The sequence below is a fragment of the Morone saxatilis genome, unplaced genomic scaffold (assembly GCF_004916995.1).
Source record: "Morone saxatilis isolate NCDOM2014 unplaced genomic scaffold, NCSU_SB_2.0 Contig1, whole genome shotgun sequence".
NCBI classification, from domain to species: domain Eukaryota; kingdom Metazoa; phylum Chordata; class Actinopteri; family Moronidae; genus Morone; species Morone saxatilis.
Window position 1 is genome coordinate 14,899,921 of NW_023339651.1, and position 22,277 is coordinate 14,922,197.

General features: G+C 40.6%; 1 protein-coding gene across 1 annotated transcript; it reads right to left on the reverse strand.

The window, feature by feature from the left end:
- Positions 1-1,224: 1,224 nt before the first annotated feature.
- Positions 1,225-20,685, reverse strand: si:dkey-121b10.7 (heparan sulfate glucosamine 3-O-sulfotransferase 6). Its single transcript, XM_035659565.1, has 2 exons — positions 19,805-20,685; positions 1,225-2,957 (listed from the first exon to the last, which is right to left on the reverse strand). Exons 1-2 carry the CDS (start codon positions 20,281-20,283, stop codon positions 2,339-2,341), a joined length of 1,098 nt encoding a protein of 365 aa, XP_035515458.1. The 5' UTR covers positions 20,284-20,685; the 3' UTR covers positions 1,225-2,338.
- Positions 20,686-22,277: the final 1,592 nt, after the last annotated feature.

The window sequence follows — 22,277 nt, forward strand, 5'->3', positions numbered from 1 at the left end:
GTGTGTTTAGGCCCTGCATCGATTACAGATGTATGGAAGATATATCAGGTGTTAAATAATATTTTACAAATGTATGATAGCGACCCATGCTCGACCCCTGAGTTAAATCAAACTGACAGTGGGACATGGTATGTCTAAGCACATATCCCCACCGCCAATAAACTAAACAGGCAGTTATTGATCCGGACCATCTCCCTTCAGTGGAGGTCCCAGAGGTTGAGAATGCAATATTAATGGATCAGGGGGGAGTTGTTGTATGCCCGTGTGTGTTTATTTGTGTGTGAGTGTGTGCATGTGTGTGAGAGCATGCATCCACCCTCATAGCTCATGCAGGGCGACTCCATTAACCAGCGCGGCGGTAGTGGTCAGCAGTTTATGGTGACCAGGCTCACAGGTCAAGGGGGAGCAGAGAGGTCAAAGATTGCCATCCCCAAAAGGTCTCCAATCACCCCAGTGAATTGATTGCTTACACATCAGAAAAGCCACTGTCCTGTGTTAACTTCAAATTTAGCCCATATGACCCCTCCTACACCCCGACCCGTCCACCTTACTGCCCACTCCCTCCACCAATCTCTGCACACTTCATCTTGCAAGTGTTTGTCAAGGACTGACTGATCACTCATGTATGAAGAAAGTAAATAAGCATATATTTAAACATGTCAAGCTATTCCTTTTATTATGACGGCTAGTACTGCTGTTCATATTCCAACAAGGCTCCCTGTGAAGCAATGCAAATAGCTTTGTAAACTGTGGCAGAGCTGTCAATGGACAGAGTAGTCAGTTGCTAAGCTAAGCTAACTAGCTGCTGACTCTAGCCTCAACTGTTGATGTGAACAGTACTGTTTGTTCATTAAATTACCAGGTCGAGCCCATTTAGAAAGATTATTTACTCATTCTCTTTGTGAGTTTGACACTTGATTTTATAAATAAATGAAGGTTAAAGATTAAAATGTAAATGTAAAAATCCACTGCATTTTCTGTAAATAAATGTCAGATTTCCTATAAGTCATCCCTAAAGATCACACAACAGTGATTAATTGTATTTTCTTTTCTAATCATCCGGTGTCTGTTAGGTCACTTCCAGGAAAAAATCATCTGCTAAGCAGATGTACTTTATATTCCTGGCAGCAGTAATGTTGGTTTGTTTGGAATAAATACAAAGAGGATGAACTGAGTTCAACGCAAAAATGAGCCCAAAACACATGTTTTAGAACGAAGGTTTTAGTCAGAATTTCCAGCAGAATTTCAAATACAAAAGTCTCAGAGAAAACATCTCAACAATAGCTTGTCATCTTATAAATTAGGCCTTTAGAAATATACAGTTGCATTTAAGTACCGTTTGTGGAGGTGATGATTAAACGAAGTAGAAAACAATCACAGATACAGGTGTTGTCTGTAAAGAACATTTTATACAAGCATTGTATTGGAAACTTAAATAACAGCATATTTACAGCACATTGTGGACTATTTTATGCCTTTTTGCACCAGTACCAGGTATCATCCTGCGTTTGCTACATCTTTCATTTTTATAAAATTAAAAGACAGTCCAGAAAAGGAGCTTGCATTGAAAGAACTGAAGAAAAAAGAACTTCCTGTAACTGCATACACTGTATAAACGTGTCGGATCATTTATCCAGAGTTGAACTGAACAATGCTGATGGAATTTAAGTGATCCAGAATGACTTATTTATGTCACAGTTTATTTTGATTATACCATTGTGCATAATTCAAAACCCCTTTGCTTCTTTCCTCACTATGTTGTTTTTTTATAGCTATGTCTCAAAACTCCAATATGTCATTTGGTTTATCGTAGCTTTGCCCGGCTGTCAAGGCTTGTTACTCGTTTGACATTTGGTTTAACTTCAGGCACATCTCTGCAGCGTTGGCATCGCTCTGGGGTTATTTTCAATTTAGAAGTTGTGCTGTTAAATGTTTTGGACAGCAATGAGAGCTTAGCATACCTCTGTCACTCAGGGTGCCAAGTACTAGAAGTTCCAATTTAAAGCAAATAAGCAGTACACTTCGATGCGGCTGGCGCTTTTCACACTGCAGCAGCATGAGCCACAACCAAGTGCTTCTCCAAAGCTCTTTTGTTTAGCACTGCTTACTACTATGGCTCAGGGGATTGAAGCTCGCACAAACTTTTTTAGCATGGCTATTGTAAATCTGGAGAAAAGCAGTTTCATAGTCAGTTTTCATAGCTTAGGAAATTACACAAAGGCATATTTTGCACAATAAAAGCTTTGGTAACACACAATGTATTCAAGGTATCCCTGTCTGGTAGTTGGCTTAACAAGAACGCTACTAACAGTTTTTAAGAGCTTTGGCGAGTAGCCGTTCAGTCCCAACCAAAATTGTGGCCGGTCATTTGGTAAAACTTTAGATTGAAGGGTCTGTAGAAGTCTCTGAGCCTGAGCAGGACCTCAGAGGGGATCTGGGGATGGGGCCTGCCCTTTGACTTTCCCAGGCATCGTGGCCTGCTGCTCCCTTCGGGCTTCTTCAGGCAGGGGAAACCTTTGGTCTGGTTGAAGTAGAAGTGCTTGTCTGTCACCACACGTTTGAGTCCCAGGAAGTCCTGGACCCGGCCCATCTCCCCTGCTGGGTCCGTCACGAGGCGCTCGCCACTGACAAAGAGGAGGCGTGAGAGCGGGAAGAAGCGCAGCCAGTTCTCTAGGTGCTTGGCATAGATGCCAATACGCACAGCACTCCAAGACGTGTCGATGAGCCCTGTGGTGGCATTGCGGAAGGCCAGGTTCTGGAAGGACGGGAGCCCGGGAGATTTGGACAGAGTCTGGGTATAATCAGAAACAGCCCGGGTCACAGGGTCACGCACCACCACGATGAGCTTGGTGTGGCGGCTCATGGAGAAGACGCGGCGAGGGGCTTCTTTGGTGATGAAGTAACTGGGGGTCTTCTCCATGGTGATCTGACCCTCTAGAGTACGAGGCATCAGGTTCCTGCATGAAAGAGAAAAAGAAAGACAGAAACAGAGAGAGACTATTAATAAAACTGTACTCTAAACATTCCCATGAGCCTATACTTCAGAAAATGCCAACACAGTGTATGCTTTATATTACAAAAATAACATCTATATATTAGGAAAAAAATAATACATTCCCTTGTTTTTACTCATAATTCTCATAACATTCCTTTGATGGGGCCTCACTTTCTTTGAAGGCTTTTTGATTTTGCTTTGTAATTAGTGGGCTAAATCTGTGATTAGAGGGAGATAAACATGACATTAGCTGCTGGCATTGATGGAGTGACCATGTCAGCGCAGACCGGGAGGGAGTCTGTGAGCGGCTACTGTAGGAAAACCGCAAGACTATATTAACCTCAGAAAAGTAATTTCCTCTCATCCGCTGCCTCCTCTTAAACAGGCTCATAACAGCCCGGACTCTCCCTCCGCTCTTGTTCCACGAATGCTGGGAGACCTTCCCAAAGGACTGAAATAATAGCCACATTACTGTCACACCACTGGTATTTGTCGTCTCACAGCAGGGTTGGAAGGGTTGCTGTCAATGCTACTATATATATCTTTTTTTTCTTATATAATGAATTGTTTTTCCCTTTGTGTGTACTACAGGAATCCTTTTCAAATGGCAGCGTTGGGCAAATCACTTTAAAATTTACTCAATTACTCATTATATTTTACATAAGAAGGAAACAGACGATTCAAAAGTTAGCTAGCTTGTTGCTCACCACAGCTCAAGTGCCTTTTAACAACTCCAAACCCTCCACACCTATCACATATTCTGTATTTAACAGGTGTAGACACAAAAAGAGACATAATGGTTTAACAAACAGCCATGTTTGGACGTATTTACTGACCATCAACAGCTTAAAGTCAGTCCCAGTGACTGCACTGGACCTGTGGGGTTCGCACACCCTCCAACTGAACAAAAACCACATTATTCCTGAATTGACAATGGCTAATTTCAGATAACCAGCTAAGAACAGGCTACACAAAAATAAGACAACATTTTTATTCATTTGTTTTAAGGTAAACTGCGCCTTTAACCCCTGCTTCAAACTAACAAGCTAACTTTATTGTAGGTACAGAATTTTGCAATTCCTTACACTACTAATTACTGAAAAAAGTATACATATATAATATATAACAAATAATTATAAATAAGTTAACTTTCTGACTATTTAATTTCTCTGAGTCTCATCCCAAACATCCAAAAAGAGTGAAGAAGTGAAAGAATTACTCTGATTATTACAACTAGGATTTTATTTTCATTTTCTATGTTCCCACATCTCATATAAAGTACAATGATATCATTACTTATAGAAATTAGGTTACGAAAGCTAAAGTTACAAAAATAAGAAGAAGACGTAATACACTGGAATTAGCCTTTAATCTAATGAATATTTTGGCTGCAGCAGTCTTATTAGTAATGCATAGAGAAAACACAGGCACAAGGCCTAAAGTATCCTGTAACAAACAGGTTAGTCGAGTATCGTCTTATGGTAGCCATGTGTTCGCACTCAACCCTGGTTATTGCCTTTGGCCCTCTGATTGTTATTATCATCAGTGGTTGAGGTATTCTAGGCACACTTTGGCTTTTAGAGGACTGGGCTGTCCTCTTCCTCCTGATCTTTACCCCTACTTAGATGACTCAGAGGCTTAGAAGACGTAGTAGTACCTCAAAAAGTTTAACAAACCCTGACCAAAGCCTGCGTTTGACTGAGAGCCCTTATAACGTGCCAGAGCAGATTGTATATAAAACGAGGGAAATGGGAGGGAAAGGAAAACCTATTCATCTCGTGTCCTTTATTTCATTCAAATGCTACTGTAACGCTAAAATGGAATCTAATAACCTCCGATGTGAAAATATATCCTGCCAATTTTCCTCTCTTAAAAGAAAAAAACAACAAAAATACAGCCGCTTTTGTTGACTTTAAAGAGTAGATTCAAATCTCAGGCCCAACTTGTGTTATAGAAATCTAAGCAGTGAGGAATGCCAGTGTTGCAACTGTCAAAGATCCCTCAGCTAATTTCCATGCTCCCCCCCCTCCCTCCTCAACAGGCATGTGGTGATGGTTGGGTCGGAGTCTTCGTGGTTGGTCTGTAAGTGAAGGGCTTACGGGGCTCTGAGCTCTGGTGTGTGGTGATGGAGCCGACTCCATGTTCCTCTCTCTCTGATCCAACACACACAGTCAGCTCCAAGTCCGGCATGTCCCCTGGCACGAAGCTATGAGGGTAACACCAAATACTCAACTTATGGTATTCATAAGAAGGCTCTGAGTTGTATTACAGGGCAGGGGCTAAACAAAAAATGGGAGAAAAATACAAGCAAATACCAAAGGGAGAAAAGTTTACAAAAACAATAGTGTTTCTATGGGTAGTCTCATTACAATGAGCGTTTCGGGCCAAAGCTTAAGCTGCAACATATCCCTCAGAAGCCAAGTTTCTGAGTCTGTGGGTCGCAGACTTACTTCTGATCACCACATGACGTGAGTGGCAGTATAGTTTTTATGAATCTCGATTCCAGAAAAAAAAAAAAAAGCAAAATTTCTCATTTAGTACCAAGGACAGTTTAACAACTCCGGCTTTGGGAGGAAATTCCACCCTTGGATACTGTTACTCTCACATCAGTCTGTGAGGTTATTTTGCGGTAATTGCATGCTGTTTTGGTTCACCTATACTTTCCCCCTCAACCTGCCTCATTTACCTGTGATTCCTGCATTTCACAGGCTGACTCCCAACAGCCCCTGAGAGAACATGCCTGAGCAATTAAGTATTTCGAGAACAGAAAAAAGGGAGAGTTGCATCCTTTAATCAACATATTTTTGGTTGCAGTGCACTTCAATATAACTGTCAGTGGAGTCTGCTTCTTTTACGATGGATTTTTCCCAGTATGGCTCGTGAACATAAGTCCAAAACAGTGGCGGCAGAAACAACCCCTCTGCCCTAAAGGGACTGAAACTAAGACCTGACAGTTACAGTTGATGTTTCAGTTTATTAAACAATTTTCTCCTTTCAAACATTATTGCTGTGACTCTTGGAAAACTTAGACTAGCATCATCTATTTTTTCATCTTTTATATTCAAAGAATACAAAGAAAAACACTGTACCAAAGGGCAATATGCAAAATGCAGGATAACATGCAAGACATTTTTAGCATTTTTGTATTTTTCTGTGGTTGCAGGCAACGACATCCAAAACCCACAACCAGATCTGAAAGCAAAAACAACTGAGGTGCCAGCGTGTTTGCACTGTTTGGTGTTTTGTGAGTGTGTCTATAGCAGGCATCGGTCTAATGGAAGCCATGATGTTCTATTCGAGGGTGAGTGGGACTTCCATTGACACCATGTTTACATTTTGGACCACTAGCCTGTAATCATAGAACAGCCTGGCTACAACAAAAAAGCCCAGGAGGAGGCCACACAGTGGTGGAACACGAGGAGGTGGGTGTGCAGGGAAGGGATCGTTGAAGAGCAAAGGAGAAGTGTGGGCAAGGATAAATGGAAAGGGGGGAATGAGAGGTAAGAGTACAGATGGAGAGAAGAAAAACAGAAATCCTCTCATTAACCTGGAGTGTTCCAAAGCATCTAATCTCTTTCTTACTCATGAAGATAAAAACACAGTGTTTGTTCTTTTTATCTGATACCAGTTGCTGTGAGCGACCACGCCAACCGCCGGCCTCTGTGTGGTTTTCAAAGAGAGTTTAGGGAAACCTAGTGACCCGATGTTTGTTTTCATCGCACCTTTACCGTTAGCATCTGGAGCAAGAATGCGGTCAGGTCTGAAAGTACGCAGATGTGCGTTTATCTGTACATACAAATGTGTCCAGACGCTCTTACACACTCACATTTAGCTGAGCTCTGGGTGGGTGGGCAGACTTTATTAGGGCCTGTTTAAAGGACTGCAGGCTAATAGGCTACTGTTTATGACAAGAATATGAGGACACATGAGTGAGCTGTATACAGACCTACGTCAGGCTCTCAACAAACGCAACAGGAGAGGAGCAGGGGCCACATTATCTGAACAGCATTTTCCATTTCTGCCCTACAAGCCAAGTTGAGGTAACTACATATTTGGTCCAATCACGAGTGAGAACAAAACTGCTTTAGTTTAGCTTGTCCTGCTAAAGCGTAACTAGCCTAGCTTAGCAGAAGTAACTGCTTTCTCACCTTCTGATTCTCAATGAATTGAAACACTCTTTGATTTGGGGCTTTGCATGGATTTTTCCTATGAGGTTCAGTTTCCCTGTCATGGGGAGTGCTACTCCTTCTTGAGGAGCTTTATAAAGCTTGAAAGAATAACCCTGGTGATCAGGGTCATAAGGGTTTTCAGGGTTTCAGCTCAGAGACTATATATATTTAACTGAAATAAAGTCTGTGTTATAAACTGGAGAAAAGAGGAAGGCCTCTGTAAAATGACACAGTGATACACAGCAGCCCAAAAAGACTATTTCCCATTAGCTGACAGTGTGAAAGAAGCGGTTGTAAAATGTAAAAAAAAAAAAACACATTTCATGCCACAACCTCTGCAACATGACTTTGTTCACTATTACAATTTGATCCATTTGGTCTGATTACATTTGGGAATTCTAGAAGAGCCGCACAATTAAATCATTTTATCCTTGGAGAGCTTAACCGGAAGTTAGCTGGCGTGAGTCTCTGGTGCGCATGCTCTATAGGCCGCAGTAGGCATTCATCCGGGTAATTTTATTACAGCAGGAAGTGTTTTTTGGCTGTGTCCAATTCTCCCTTAATACATCTGGGCATATATTGTCCTGCATAGATACTCTTAGTCTACCGTATCTATTTTACAGCCTGAAAAACCTTTCTTATAAGAACTTCTTTTTGTTCTGCAATTAGCTGGCTCTGTGACTTGTGTAGGGCAGATTGCTGCCCTGAATTAAGTTAAGGGTTTTCACCCACTAAGAGTGCTTTAATCAAATGTGACTGGTGTGTGTATATTTTTAAGAGTAGAAAAGGCACCTGCACACGGTGTAAACACAGTACTTATACACTTTTTTTCTAGTGGAACACGCACAGAGCCATTTTCATTTTCTACATCTCTCTCTTTTTCTGTGCTTTTTACTCTGACTACACTTACACAGTAAACATGCGCAAACACATACACACACTAACCATCTGAGCATTGCCTTCACAGGGATGGATCCAATCTGCGAGGAGCAATGAAGTTCTCAGTTTGTGTGTGTGTGTGTGTGTGTGTGTGTGTGTGTGTGTGCGTGTGCGTGTAGGGCGGAGATGAGGGAAGTGTTTCTGGGTTAGGAAGTTTCCCTCTGGTCCCGGGGTTCGGAGCTCTAAAAGCTGTGATCCATACTGGCTCTGCTGGGCCAGAGGCCAGACTCCCGGACCCTCTTAATCCCCACCAGCCTGTACTGCACGGAAATGGACTCTTCCACCCTGAAGGTCAGAGGCAGATGGTTGTGATTCAGAGGGCGAGACCACCAGGGATCACGGGGGATCATGTAATGCAACATGTCATCATGTGCAGATTTCTCTCGCGTACATGCAATGTTTCGCCCTCTTTTCCTTCCTCTATCCCTCCATTTCGCCTTCACTCACCTCCTCTACTTTTTTCCACTTTTCCCCATCTCTCTCTTACAACTTCAAAGCCTCCACTTGGCTTTTACTGTATCCTTCAAAGTCAGGCTGTTATGGATACATTTGACATGTGTGAAGGAATTTTAAAACACATTGACATCCTCTACCACTACAGAGGGACACATGAAGACAGATACAGCCTGCCTGTGTGTGTTCAAAGATCTGTAAGAGCTGCTGCGTGGAGGGAGAGGTTTGTCATTACTGACGGCAAATACAGGGCTGAGGAGCTTCTGTGGGCTGATTAGAAGTCAGTGGGGACTGTAAGCAACTCAATAAAAGGGGAGGTAAAGTAGTACTTCTCTTTGTGTCTGTTGGATTTGGGCCACTGCATTAGTTGGACGGCCAATATTTAGCCTTTTGTTAAATGTATCCATTGCTATGTAAAAATAGAGAGAACTTCTTTCTTGGACATTTTCTTATTTTTTCAGGCTACCAAAAGGAGATTTTAAGCCTAAAGTTATTAATGATAAGTAATTGCATCTGGTTCTCATTGCAGATATTTTGTGTCTAAATGCAGTTTCAGAGGATTTTCCTGTAAAGACAAAAAAATAAGGTAGAAACTGTCTAAGAATGTTTAAAATTAAACAGTTTAAGTTAAAAAAAAGAGTCCGCACTGAATATTGACACAAGATTATCCGTCAGCCCCTTACACAATATCTGTATTACATAAACCCATATTGCTCGCACATCACGTTACTGTATCTCACTTCAGCGTGTGTGTGGCGGACTATTACACACTCTGAAGGTTAGCGTCTGGCTGACGCACCAGGGTGGGCAGGAGTATTTTTACTGAGGAGGTTTGCATCACTGGGGTAGGTCGGTAGGAAAGAGCTGAAGAATGTGTCTAGCTGAGGGGAAAAATAGAGGCGTAACAGTTAATAGAGACATCACAGGGCCTGAGAGCGAGTAAGTAAATCAGAAGTGGTCAGTCAGAGTTTCCTCTGAGAAACCAGGGCGGCCCTAATGACAGAGGAAGATCTATGTGTGTGCGTGTGCTTTTGTGTGAATGTATGTGTGAATTTCAGCGACGACGCTCATTCTACACTGTATGAACCCTCAGCATTGGCTTGCAATTGTTTGAATTGCCTCTGAAATGCCAACTGATTGAGAAAATTGCGACCACTCTCAAAATGTATCTGAAACCGATAGCTTAGCTTGGCATAAAGACTGGAAACAGCTAGCCTGGCTCTGTCCAAAGGTAACACTTTATATCTTGTTTGTATAATCTGCACAAGTGTAAACATGACAATTCACCTTTTTACGAGGGGTTATGTCTGCCACATGACCCCCATAAAACAGTGTAAAACAAGTTATAAAGTGCCATTACAGAGCTGTAGAGGTGCTGGTAGGTGGATTTTATTACCTCTGAAGAGAGCCAAGGTAGCTGTTTCCCTGTTTCCCGTCTTTGTGCTCAGCAAACTGGCTGTTGATTGCCTTATATTTACTGCACAGACACGAGTGGTGTTGACCTTTTATCTAAATCTCGGCATGAAAGCCTGTATGCAAATTTCCCAAAACCATCGTACTATTGCTTTAATTAATGAAAGCTGTTCTTAAGTCTGTTTTGTTTTATAGTGTGCTGTAGGAATGAGTCCTAAAACCCAGAAATTAGTCAGCTTTTTTTTGCACTTCTGGTTCTGTCTCCTCAAAGTCAATTGGTTAGATGCCTGAAATAGGGTCTGTGGTTCACACGAGCATAGGAGATCTTTACATTTTAAATCTACAACATAAAATATGTCAGTAAATACCCCACTCGTAAATCTTGAAGCTTTTATGTGTCTTAAAAAAGGCGATTGCCAAGTGTCTAAACTACAGAAGTTGTCAATAAACGTCATCATAAAGCTTAGTGGTGTGATGCGACTGTGGTGTAGTTTATTTGTAGCCTAATGTTAACTTTTTACTTCTGGGAAGTAAAGTGCAAAATGATGATCATAATGAGCAAATAGAACCAACCAAAATACTTAAAAGTGACCACAGGAAGAATAGAAAATGAAGAACAGGAAGATTTTTATCTCTCTGATAGCGGAACAACCTGTAATGGCAGAAAATGGAAATAAGGCAAAGCCAATTATATGTGTTTGAATGTTTATGTATGAGTGTAATATATGTGTCCATATGTGCGAGTGGAAGTGAATGTGTGTATGTGTGTGTTGCCACTGATTGCTCCCACCCCTCCTGACTTATCAAATGGGAAAATCTGCAGTCGTGTTCCTGCCGGGCCCACACTGGCCTACTTGTGTGGCTTTATCTCTTTGCTGCCAGGGGCCTCGGGGGCTCCACCCGGCCTTCATCCGATCTCCTGAACACAGGATGGAGGGAGGGACGGATGGATAGATGGGGGAGATCCTGACCCCTGTGATGTCATGATGTCCTCGCCGCAGTTACATAATTGGGCTGCAAGTAGGATGGTATGATAAGGTGGGAATGTATGTGGAAATTCAAAATTTAGAATACAATTCTTTAAATTTACCATGAAATGAGCAAAATAAAGATGAAACAGTTAATAGTAACTTGATTATTTAAAATAGAGAAAATTGATTTTTAAACATTTTTGATAATTGAGTGGTTGTTCAAATCACAAAAATCATTTTTATGTTTATGTTAGAAGATTATATAATATGTACATAAATGAAAAGTGAAGTTTCATTATATCAAAATATTAAATATACTAAAATTGTTATTGATATTTAGAGGAACTCACATGTTTTGTCACATAAACTGATATATAATCACTTTTCAACATTATATTTCTATGATAGATAAATAGATAAATAGATTCTTGTTTGTCCTTCAGGTCAGTCAGTCCAGTTAAAGATTAAACACGTACAGACTTTAATGTTTACCCTCCTCTCTGAGTCTGCACCGGCGACAGAGAAAACAACCACGTTTTCACTAATTAAACTGCCTCTCTAAACGAGTACACACACATGTGCACACACACCTCAGAAACACTGTAATCGACTCAATATGGACTTTTGCTTGTCTGGCAACTCCCCAGGTCCCGACCAATAAGAACACTCGATACTGTCCGATCCTAAAAACCCACTTCCGAGCCGTTTCAGCCTGCCTCTCCTTGTGGTTTCTCAGCTCATTGTTAGCAGCATCTTAAGCTGAAAAACGGAAATCACTGCTGGCAGAGGCACGGCTTGTACAACTGGAAACAGTCCGTTCAGCGGCCTGCTATTAGTGCCATCTATCAGGCTCATCAGAGTGGACTGAGCAGGCCTTGGCCACATTTACACACACATCAAACACACAGGACGTAGTAGAGTTTGGATGGACATGAAGCAGGAGCTGGTGTTGGTTTCCAGATTTCCTCCCATCACAGCGTCTTGTTTGATGTTTTGTTTGTTCTCAAATTCGTTTCTAGCTCTCGGTGCCAGAGTTTCAGGCATAATTAATCTCATTTCCTCTCAAAACCAGCGCAGACATCATCTACAATTAACCAATTCCTCTAAGTTGGTTAAGTCAAACCGATGGGAGTTTTCGAGGAGGGTTTTGTAGCAGACAAAGAAAGGTGTGTTTCTCTGTGGGATTCTCGGGGTGGCTGCAGGTTCTCACGACCTCCACCCCCCACCCAGGCAGTCAGACTTTAAACAGAGATAGACACCAGTGAGACACACAGCCACACGCACACACACAGTCAATAATTACCTGCCTCTCCAGACAGACCAGTGATGGTTAACTTGGTGTGGGTTTGAAACTGGTCTGTCCATCAAAACCAAACAGCCGTAAATATCAGTGTATGTACTGTATCTATTACAGTATGCATCTTTTTTCCTTTAATGTAATCTCTGTGAATGGAAAGTGGGTTAATCTTAAATTCAGATCCTTTTCTCGAAGTAAAACAGTGGAACAAATAACGACTGAAGGCAGCAGAATTAAAAAACTATTTGAATCCCTGACATTTGTGAGATGGTTGATCTTGAATATATTGTAATTTACAGCTGAAACAATCCAGTGATTCACTGATGAGTCAATTCCCATTAAATGTTCTGTTTTATTCTGGTAACTGATTAATTGTTTAAAGGACCAGTGTGTAGGATTTAGAGGCATCTAACGATATAGTTACAGATTGCAACCACTTGAATACAGCTCGGCCTTCATAAAAATTTTACACAGTATACCTTTAAATTTAAATTACAATAACATCAGATGTTCTTAATATTATGCAGTTACACAAGATTCCTGTATACATACATACACAGTGGTCCTTTATTTATATCAAAATAAAAGGCTAGAAGTTTTACTCATAGTAAGTATTAACAGAAAAAATACCATCCATCCATTAATGGATCTCTTAATGGCCAATACAGACAGAAGGAGTGATTAATGTGATCAAGAACTCAGTTTTGCAAGTATTCATTTGAAAAGTGACTGCAGTATAGGTGTAATAAACGTCCTGGAGTAAAACATATAGTTACATAAAATGGCGGGGGCACCCCCAAAACTGTACAGCACTAACAGTTAATTTGCAAAAACTAATTTTATTCTTAAAATGAATAAATCATCTAATTACACAAAGACAAAAATAAATCAAAATGCAGATATCTGTTTTTGCAAATGAACCCTTATTTTTCACATCCACATACACCTTTACACAATCTGATGACTACCTCTAATTGTCGTGTCACACATTTTTTCTATTCCTTTTTCACTTCCTGTTTCTTATATGATTAAGACAGTTTCCATCACATGCAAAGATTGGACTTATTTTATTTTTCTTTACTCATTTACACACTCATTTAAAAAGAAAAGGTCAGATGAAACATAGCATAGAGAGAAGCGAAAAGAAGAGGATGTGAGAAAATAAAGGCAAATAACGTAGAGAAGAGAAGGTGGAGGACGTAGAAATATGATTGTTCTGTTGTGGTCCATTAAACACAGCGGCTCATCAGTCATCCTGATCTCTGTCTGTTTAATAACGGAAGGCAGACTCGGATGAGTTTGAGGCTGAAGAAAAGTTAACAGCATGTCTCGAGTCTTTAACTGGAAGCGCACATTCCCAGTCTGACAGTCGGGAATTAAAACCCAGACGATTGAAATTAAAAATCAGTCAGAGTGATGAACGACGCAAACTTTCTCTTTCTGCACACTCTGTAACTGTGACTGAAGTGTTCCCCCAGTGGTCCTCTCATCAGTCATCTGGATCTATTATTTCTGATTGGATGAGACACGGCATGCTGGGAGGGGAAAGGTCAACCAATAATAAGCTGTCAAAATATTGATGACTGAGTTGAATCAGACCTTTTTTCTCGCCAAATAAAAATCTATACCTATTCCCATCCAATTTATCAAGTCATGTTTGATCATACACTTGTAGTTTTCCCAGCTCAATTTACATATTGTATTCATTTTGACAAAAATCCCTTAACATGTAAATAGCAGCCTGTGTCATGTCGTGTTTACTGGTTCTGACCGACATGCCATGTTGGATGGATATAACCGACCAGTTTTTCCTTCTTTCGCTGATGCCGCTTCAAATACTCACTGAGCATTGAACCCTGTCTTCTGCACAAAGCCTTCTTTCTTCCAGCAAGATCTATACATTTCCTATTTTTCCAAATTCTTCCATGAAAGCCACTCTTTCCCCAGTCAGTCTGAAAAACACTCTGCAAAATGCAGCTTCCAAGAATGTGAGCAGAGAGGAATTCAACCAGAGAATCCCCTGTGATTGGTAGAAGAGTCTAACAGGAAATAAAACCTGGACATTCCTGTCTAGGTAGAGCATCCAGCACTCAGTTGAATTACACAACTTCAGCTTCTATGGGACAAAGAAACAAGTCGATAAGGAAAGAGATTTAGAGACAGAGAAAAAAAACATCGACTCAACTCAACAGGATCGCAGACTCGTCCTGTGGCTTTACATTACACAGTTTGAGTGACCTGGACAAGCCAATAAATCCTCTCCAGCAACACTCGGGCTGTGGGGTATAAATGTCAGTGGTGGAAGGGAGTAACAGCGCCTTGTCAACAATATTGAATATTCAGAAGTTAATTCATTTCTGCTGCAATGGCGTGATAAAGGCAGAGAGAGAGAGAGAGATCAATAGAAAGAGCCTATTTTAGGCGATCGATATCGGGAAATGACATTTATATCTGCTAGATATTTATAGTGTCAAGAAAAGGCGGAGAGACGCTGAGAGGAACAGGGGGAGTGGACAGGCTTCAGGTAGAGCTGAAGCAGTGTGAATGAATCCGAGCTCACACACATGCTCACACTCACTCACTTGCACACCATGGCTGTCTAAACCCTCGTTCTCCACCACCAAACCACAGAATCGTTTCCAGTAGATGGCAAAGCCAAGGCTTTTCCACATATAAGCATTTTTTCTAAAACAATTTGCCAAATGCTTCCTTTAAGGATGTCCATGTGTTTTACTTGGTTACCAGTTGAAGACAGGGGCCAAGACTCTCTCCGAGCTCAAAGACACAGGCAGCACTTTGAAATGAAGAGCTCTGTCAGAGAATACATGTTTAAGTGATACTTTCCAGCCCAGTTTCAGATGATGTTGGCTTCACATACAACGGTTCTGTTTCAAATTGATATATGGGAATCATGGGGTACTTAACATGTAATTACACTAAATGAATAATATTTTTATAACTACATATGATATCTGGAAGAATGCAATAGGCAGGAGGGCAGAAAGTGTAGGAAGAAAGAAAGGTAGGAAGGAACAGGGAAGTCAGATGTGTCTTCTGATTATTCATAACCACATTTCAAGCAAATGATGAGATAAAGGAAGGAGAGACAGCTTGTGGACGGGTGTTCTCCACAGCCGCAGATGGAACTTCAATATTCATGTTCCAATATGTTCTCATTGAGCCTTATTTTAACTATTTATCCATCACTTTAGCTCTCTACTTTAATAAATTATCCATTACTTTTGCATAACTGTTTAAACTTTCTAATTAGTCGTCATGCACTCTTAATCACAATACGTAATGTTCATGTGATACCTTCAAATTATATGACAAAAAACTTAACTGTAACTGCCCTTTATGACCTAAGGATGCTATCATATTTGTGCCTTCCAAAAAAGTTACTATTGGAAACATGTTAGGGAAACATTGTGATTTAGGTTAAAATAACTATTTCGTTATGGGACCTTTGTTTTCATGGTTACAGCAATAACTTTGTGGTTAAGGTTAGGGAACTGTCGTGGTTATGGTTGAAAGGAACCAAAACTGACTGTCAGAAGTAAATGGTAAACGGGGGACTACCACAGTGAAGTCAGATATTTTGTGGAGCCATCCATCCACTAGTATTTAATTGGCTGAAAGTTAACTCAATGAGATAATGTATGAGAATGACTATTCAGTTCATATTTTTCACACTTACTGTTAATCCGCCAATCCACAGTACAGACTGTAGCTAAATGTATCCCTAAAACTACACCTGCCTGATGGGTAATCTGGGGGTCCTTGACACCAAAAAGTGTGTGTACCACTGCAGTAGATGGCTTCGTCACCTGAATGTAAAACATTTTTCTCTTCTTATTGGAAGGACAGTCTGTGTCTTACAGCTGACTCCATATGTGGATATATTTTTAAAAACCAAATCATAATTTCTGTTTTTTTTTTTTTTTTAAATAAGCAGAGCTTCTCCACAATCTTTCCACATACCCCCTTGCAACCCAGAAGTACCCCCTGGGGTACAATTTCTCCTGGTCGGGAAAATGGACTAGAGCTTACTTGTTTATGGTTTGAAACATTTACATCTGCCTCATATAAAAGTTAAAAAAAAGTCCCAGTAACTCATATTGCTTGTCTGTAAGCCAGTGAACTACACAGCCCATGGGTACAATAAGCTTCCCCCATAGCACTAAAGGTAGAGGTGTAGTAGAAATACTGAAGCGCTCATCATAGACCAGGGCTACGAGGTGAGGGGGTGGCTGGTTGGGACTGTTGACTCATGCTTCATAAGGCCTTGTTTAACTGCGACCGGGGTCTTAATCCCTCTCAGCCACTCCGCACATCCCTGAGCTGTCCATGTTAATACCTGACCTGTCATTACACCGGTCCAATTCAAACAGTGTTGACATGAGCTGTCAGCGGATTAGGATAGAGCGAAAACACACGTTTCATTATGCCTTCAAAAGAGAAAAGGAGAGGAAGAGAAAAAAGAGAGTAAAAGGTAAGGTCAGTTCCCCAACAAGACAAAGCAGTACAAGGGAACGTGTAAAGGTCGCTGGTCTCCTCACCTTTAACCCTTTCTAGTGTTCAGTTCTGCTTTGTCACCATTCAGATGACTACAGATCCCAACGTGTGTCGCTTCAGCTAAAAATGCATTTCATCAAAAGTTTGGGTTTTACCCTATTTAGATTAGTTCTTAACTGGTGGGAAAAAACAAAAAAAATGTTTGAGGCTTTACTAACATTTGCTTTATTCCCAAGCAAGGTGCATGCAAAAATATCCTTTACACTATCAAACTGATACTACACAGAACAGCTCAGAAAACAAGAGAAAAAATAAAGTCAGGATTTGAGAAAAAAAATCTGAAACCTGGTGGAAAATATTAGAGGGGACATTGGTACAAGGTTAGAAGAGATTGTTATATTGTATTGATGTATTTAGATGTAGTCCATGGCGTCCTTTGCTTTATAGCAGTGACTCCCAACCAGGGGTAAAGTGTACCAGCGGTGTACTTCTGCAGTTGCCAGGGGCTACGTTTTTTTTATGTAGCTCAACTCATTTGAAAAAATAGAAATTACAGTAAATAAAGAAAATCTATTAATAAATACCAACATATTGAGTCAGTAGGTGTAACATTGAGAGTGCACAGTTAGTAAGCGAGCAGAGAAGTCTCAGTAGTTAGCTGAAAGTAATGGATAAATGGTTGAAATAGAAAAAAGCAACAGATAAATTGACTAAAAATGTATAAATGATTGAAAGAAATAATCTAAAAATGAATAATAAGTTGAAATAGCCAAGAGTAATGAATAAATAGTTGAAAAGGTCATCTAAAAAACTAATTAGAGGGACATCCAGCTTGTGCCACAATTTATATTTATATGTACAATACATACATGCAAAGTAAAAAAAAAAAAACACTGGCTGTTCAACTGCAATAATAATAATAATATTCATATTTCCAATATTGTTAAATAAAATCCTGTTTAAAATCAATGAACACATCTGACAAGAGTAAGGGGGGTAGTAGCGAATTAACTACTTTTGGTTTTGGACTGAGGGCTGGAACAAAACAACAAATCTTCACCTTGGATTTTAGGAAACTATGATAGACATCTTATAGACCAAACCATTAATTGAGAAATGAATCAGCAGATTAATCAATAACTGTTCACTTGTTTCAGTTCATCCTGCATTTTCACATCAGTGAACACTGTTTGCAAACAGGTGTTTGAAACAGAACTACTTGAATAAAATGTACAATTTGAGGTGATTCAGTTTTTAACTCAAAGTGAAACTGCTTTAACAAGCTGCTGTCCACAACTGTATGATCATCACACGTCTCAGTCTCACACATTGATACATGACTTGCATCCACCAGGAAAACCGCATCCTTCCTTCATCTTCCTGTACTGAGTAATAAGAAAGAAAACTAACACTTGTACACACACACACACACACACACACGCTTTGATCTCTGATGTCTACCTGAGCCTCACAGTGAACAGATCATTACCTGGCTGTATTGATCTCTCCCTGCGTCTCTCTGTCTCTTTCTCCCACCCCACATTTCTTCTTCCACACCTCCATGTTCTGCTCTCCTCTCCTCGTCTCTTCATTAAACTGTCATTTACTCCGCAGGTCTTTTTTCTCCATTCTCCCTCTGTAATGGTTATCCTCTGTCCCTCCCTCTCTGTCTCTTTCTCTGTTATCTCTGTGCCATCAGATATCAGGCAGCTACTTAAAATATAAAATATAATAATTTTTTTTCACCCATTTTATTCATCAATTTAAACATGCTAACTAATATTAATGTCTCACTGCCTGCTGCTACACTTTAAATGTTTTATTTGTCTGGGTTTCAATGGAAAAAACAAAAATGAGAAATGCTGCTATCCTCCTTCAAAAGCCCATTTTGGCTGATCCTCAAGCAAACACATGACTACCTGACCGAGGGGTCATCCACACTACCACCATCCACAACCATAACCCATCCTCCCTCTGTGATCAGGCTGGTTGTGAGGCCCTCAGGGGACCAACACTGGACACTTAGGGAAGCAGCTTGTCAGCTCAATAAACAGCAATTTATTGGCAGAGGACTGAATACGCTGCCATCCTTGGAAGCTATCAGCAGAGCCTCTTATTGGTGCTTAGAGATATTAATGAAGAGAGGACAGGAGAGGAACTGATCACACCAGCACGAGACGATGTGACTGCACATAATCATACTTTATGTGGGCAAATAAATGGAGAGTGCATTTAAATTAGCCCTGTTTTTCATCATGCTGAGTCACTAATATTTCATTATTTACTGTAACAAGGGAACTAGGAAATACATGATAATAAGGGTTTGTGTGCACATGAAAGCACTTTTCTCAATTGTGAGAAAAAAACAGGCAAGAAAAAAGGCAGACAGAAAGTCTTTACACACGGCCCACTTCTCAATTTGAAATCCTCATACTGTACCAACATATAGGCCTATTTTTTAAAACACTTTAAAAGGTCAGACAGTTTTCAAACAAACAAAATTAGTTCTTTACATTTCACTTGTGTACATATGTCTGATCTGACATAATCCCATCATCAGACTGGGCAGACAAGATGCTGAACTACCGCAACTACTGAAGATAAAAGACATATCCTGCGTATTTACAAGCAACCTAGAAGAACAGGGGACCTTTTGTGGTGGGGGCCCCAGTTTACTTGCCGTGCATGACTTGATTTTACCACTGCACATGAACACCACTAGGCCTAATACAACGAATGATCTATCACAGGAATAATAAATTAGATTTTCTTTTATTATTTCCTCTTAATCCAATGCCTCCTTATATATTTGTAGCCCTCGAAAGCTTAATAAAAACAAAAGGCTTCTGTTTATACAAATCTTGTGGAATAAGAATAAAGTCTACTGCTCAATTTCCAGACATTTTCTCCTGACAAGTGAAAGTGAGCAGCTACAACTTCCAATCAGGCTTCCGCGACTTCTGCCCCTGAACTTTGACCCTTACAGTTCATTTGGGAACTGCAGAGTAAATGTTTAATAGTTGTATCATCAAGTTAAAAAAAAGCATCTTACCTGTACCATTCCAACCCTTTATCGTAAAAGCGGTCAAAGAAGTGCGGCTCAGATCCAACGGCTCTCACGTCCGGATGGATGCGCAGGAACTCCAGCAGCGCCCGAGTGCCACCTTTCTTCACCCCTATGATGATGGCCTGAGGAAACTTTTTGCTGCCGAAATTATTGGCTATAGATATATTGTTAGATAGAGCGTCGCTGTTCGACAAGTCCGACAGCTGTTCCCGGACAATCGAGACTTGAGACGCGTTATACTTGCCGAGCTGCTGCGCTGACGCTTCGTGTCCATCATTTAAGATAATTTTGTTTTGGAAATGACTTTGTTGGTCATAAACCGGCCTGGGCAAGGAGTCACAGTATCCGTTGAGGCAGTAAAACAGGTAAGTGAAGAGAATGATCATGGTAAAGAAGACGGACAGCTTGGACTGCACCTTCAGGTGTCCAAAGTTGAACGCAGCTCTCCATTTACTACATCCCATGAGTCGCAATCCTGAGCATGAGGACACAACGCAGGAAACATGCCATACCAGAGGACTTCATACTACTGACTTTAAAAGTTACTCAAACTGAGAAAGCTTTAGAAAAACCGCCGCGCTCGTGCCACAACGGCAAGTGGCGCAAAACTTGCCTTGCGCGCGTCAAAAGGTTCCACATGTTGCCCCAGCTTATCTCACTCGCTCTTTGCCTCTCTCTCGGGATTCGTCAGCTATATAGCAGCATCAGAGGCAACTTGTAGACTATTATTTTTTTTCCAATAACTGGAGCAGTCCCAGCGAGGCTCAGCTGAAAGGTGGCTGTGGATTTATGTCCCGCGGCGCTCCATGCCTTCTGTGCGCTCCCGTGGCTCCTTTGGCAGCGACTCTATTGGAAACCCTCAACAAGCCCTTCCAGTCCGACTGCCAAATCCACGCCCTGTTTATCAAATCCACGCCCCTTCCACCCTCAGCCCGTGCGACACTAAAATAACAGCAGAAAAATAATGAATATGCGCGTCACCCTCTCCAAGTTGACTGAGAGGGAGAAACTCTCATATCACATTATTTTGAAAGCAATTTGAGAGGAATATGGTCGTTAGTTTAATTGTATTTAATGCATTGGAAGAGGAGGGGCATATTTGGAGCATGATAAAGAGGGGATATTAGTTTTTGATTGCAGACTGAGCATGTAATATCCTCTCATTTCCCCTTTAAATCACCACATCCACTGTGCAGCCTTGTGCACATTTGGAAGCCTCGCTGGTTCGAGCTCCAGGTTGTATCTTGCCCAAACTGTTCACTGTTGGCCACCTGCTGTCTGCCAGCCCTCCTGACCACACACCCCCATGGAGCCAGCTATGACACAAACGTTTAACCTTTACACTCCTGCCCAACAGGGACAGACAGGTGTCATCAGCTTTCTCCCAGTGTGTGTGTGTGTGTGTGTACACATGTGAGAGCACATTTAACTATGGTAAACACAGTAATCCAGACCACCATCAGCTTCTCTCCACATCAATTTTCTTTTTTTTTTCTTTTTTTTTTTGCACAAAGTAAATATTGTTAAATCATTAAGACCAAAACAAAAATCATTAAAAATCCAAAGCAGTTTAGTTGAGGAAAAAAATTTAGCTGTCATGTGAGACATTTGCTAGGATACAGGTTTTTTGGAACAAAGTCTTTTATGTGTCCCTGGGAAGTCTACCAATTTGTTCCCGAATCTTGCCAAGAAAGCCTAAGGACACGGATCACATTTTCAGCAGCAATGACACAGACAGATAAAATGTCTGGAGTTGGTTCTTCCCGTGTGAGTGTGAAACTGGATTTTTGCACTCAGTATTTTGAACTGATTGTCAGTCTTCTCTCACGCACTGTGCACATAGACACACGTAATCTCTAGGCAAGCCTCTTTATAGATCTGCTTCCCTGTCTTTGTTTTTGTGCATCTTTGTTTGGTCTGTCTCCAGTTCTCGTTTTACTAATTCATATTTTCCATGTGTGTGTAACTGTGTAACTTGTTATATAAAGCTTTACTTACTAACTTACTTATTAAACTTCAGGATCTTTAGGAGAAGTAGTAGATCTCAGCTTTTGACTCAAGTGGAATTGCAATGAATATTTAAATGTATTAAAAGCAAATTAATTCATTATGTTGATTTCAGTATTATAGTTGACAGACATGCAGCTATAGCACAACAGAGATAGGCCTACAGTTAATCCCTATAAACGGGACTGTAAATAATCAAAATAAAATCAGGCCAAAAGAGGAGAAGATGAAAGAAAACATTTTGTCTGTTTGCATTTTCTTCTGACAGGTATAGTTTTAAAGAAAAGACATTCTGCCACCAATTTTAGAAACTTGTTAAATATGTACAGTTGAAGAGTTGAATGAAAAACAGCATAAAGTGTTGTTGGTCAGCTTAACAGCAGCAAAAAAAAAAAGAAAAGTAAATGCTTTTGGTACAGTGATATTGCTGGATAGCTCGTGTTAAACATAC

Excerpts from the sequence above, each read along its gene's own strand:
- si:dkey-121b10.7 (XM_035659565.1), bottom strand. The coding sequence starts at position 20,283 with ATGGGATGTAGTAAATGGAGAGCTGCGTTCAACTTTGGACACCTGAAG. Across the intron at positions 2,958-19,804 it reads AAAGGGTTGGAATGGTACAG|GAACCTGATGCCTCGTACTC; the intron begins GTAAGATGCTTT and ends TCTTTCATGCAG.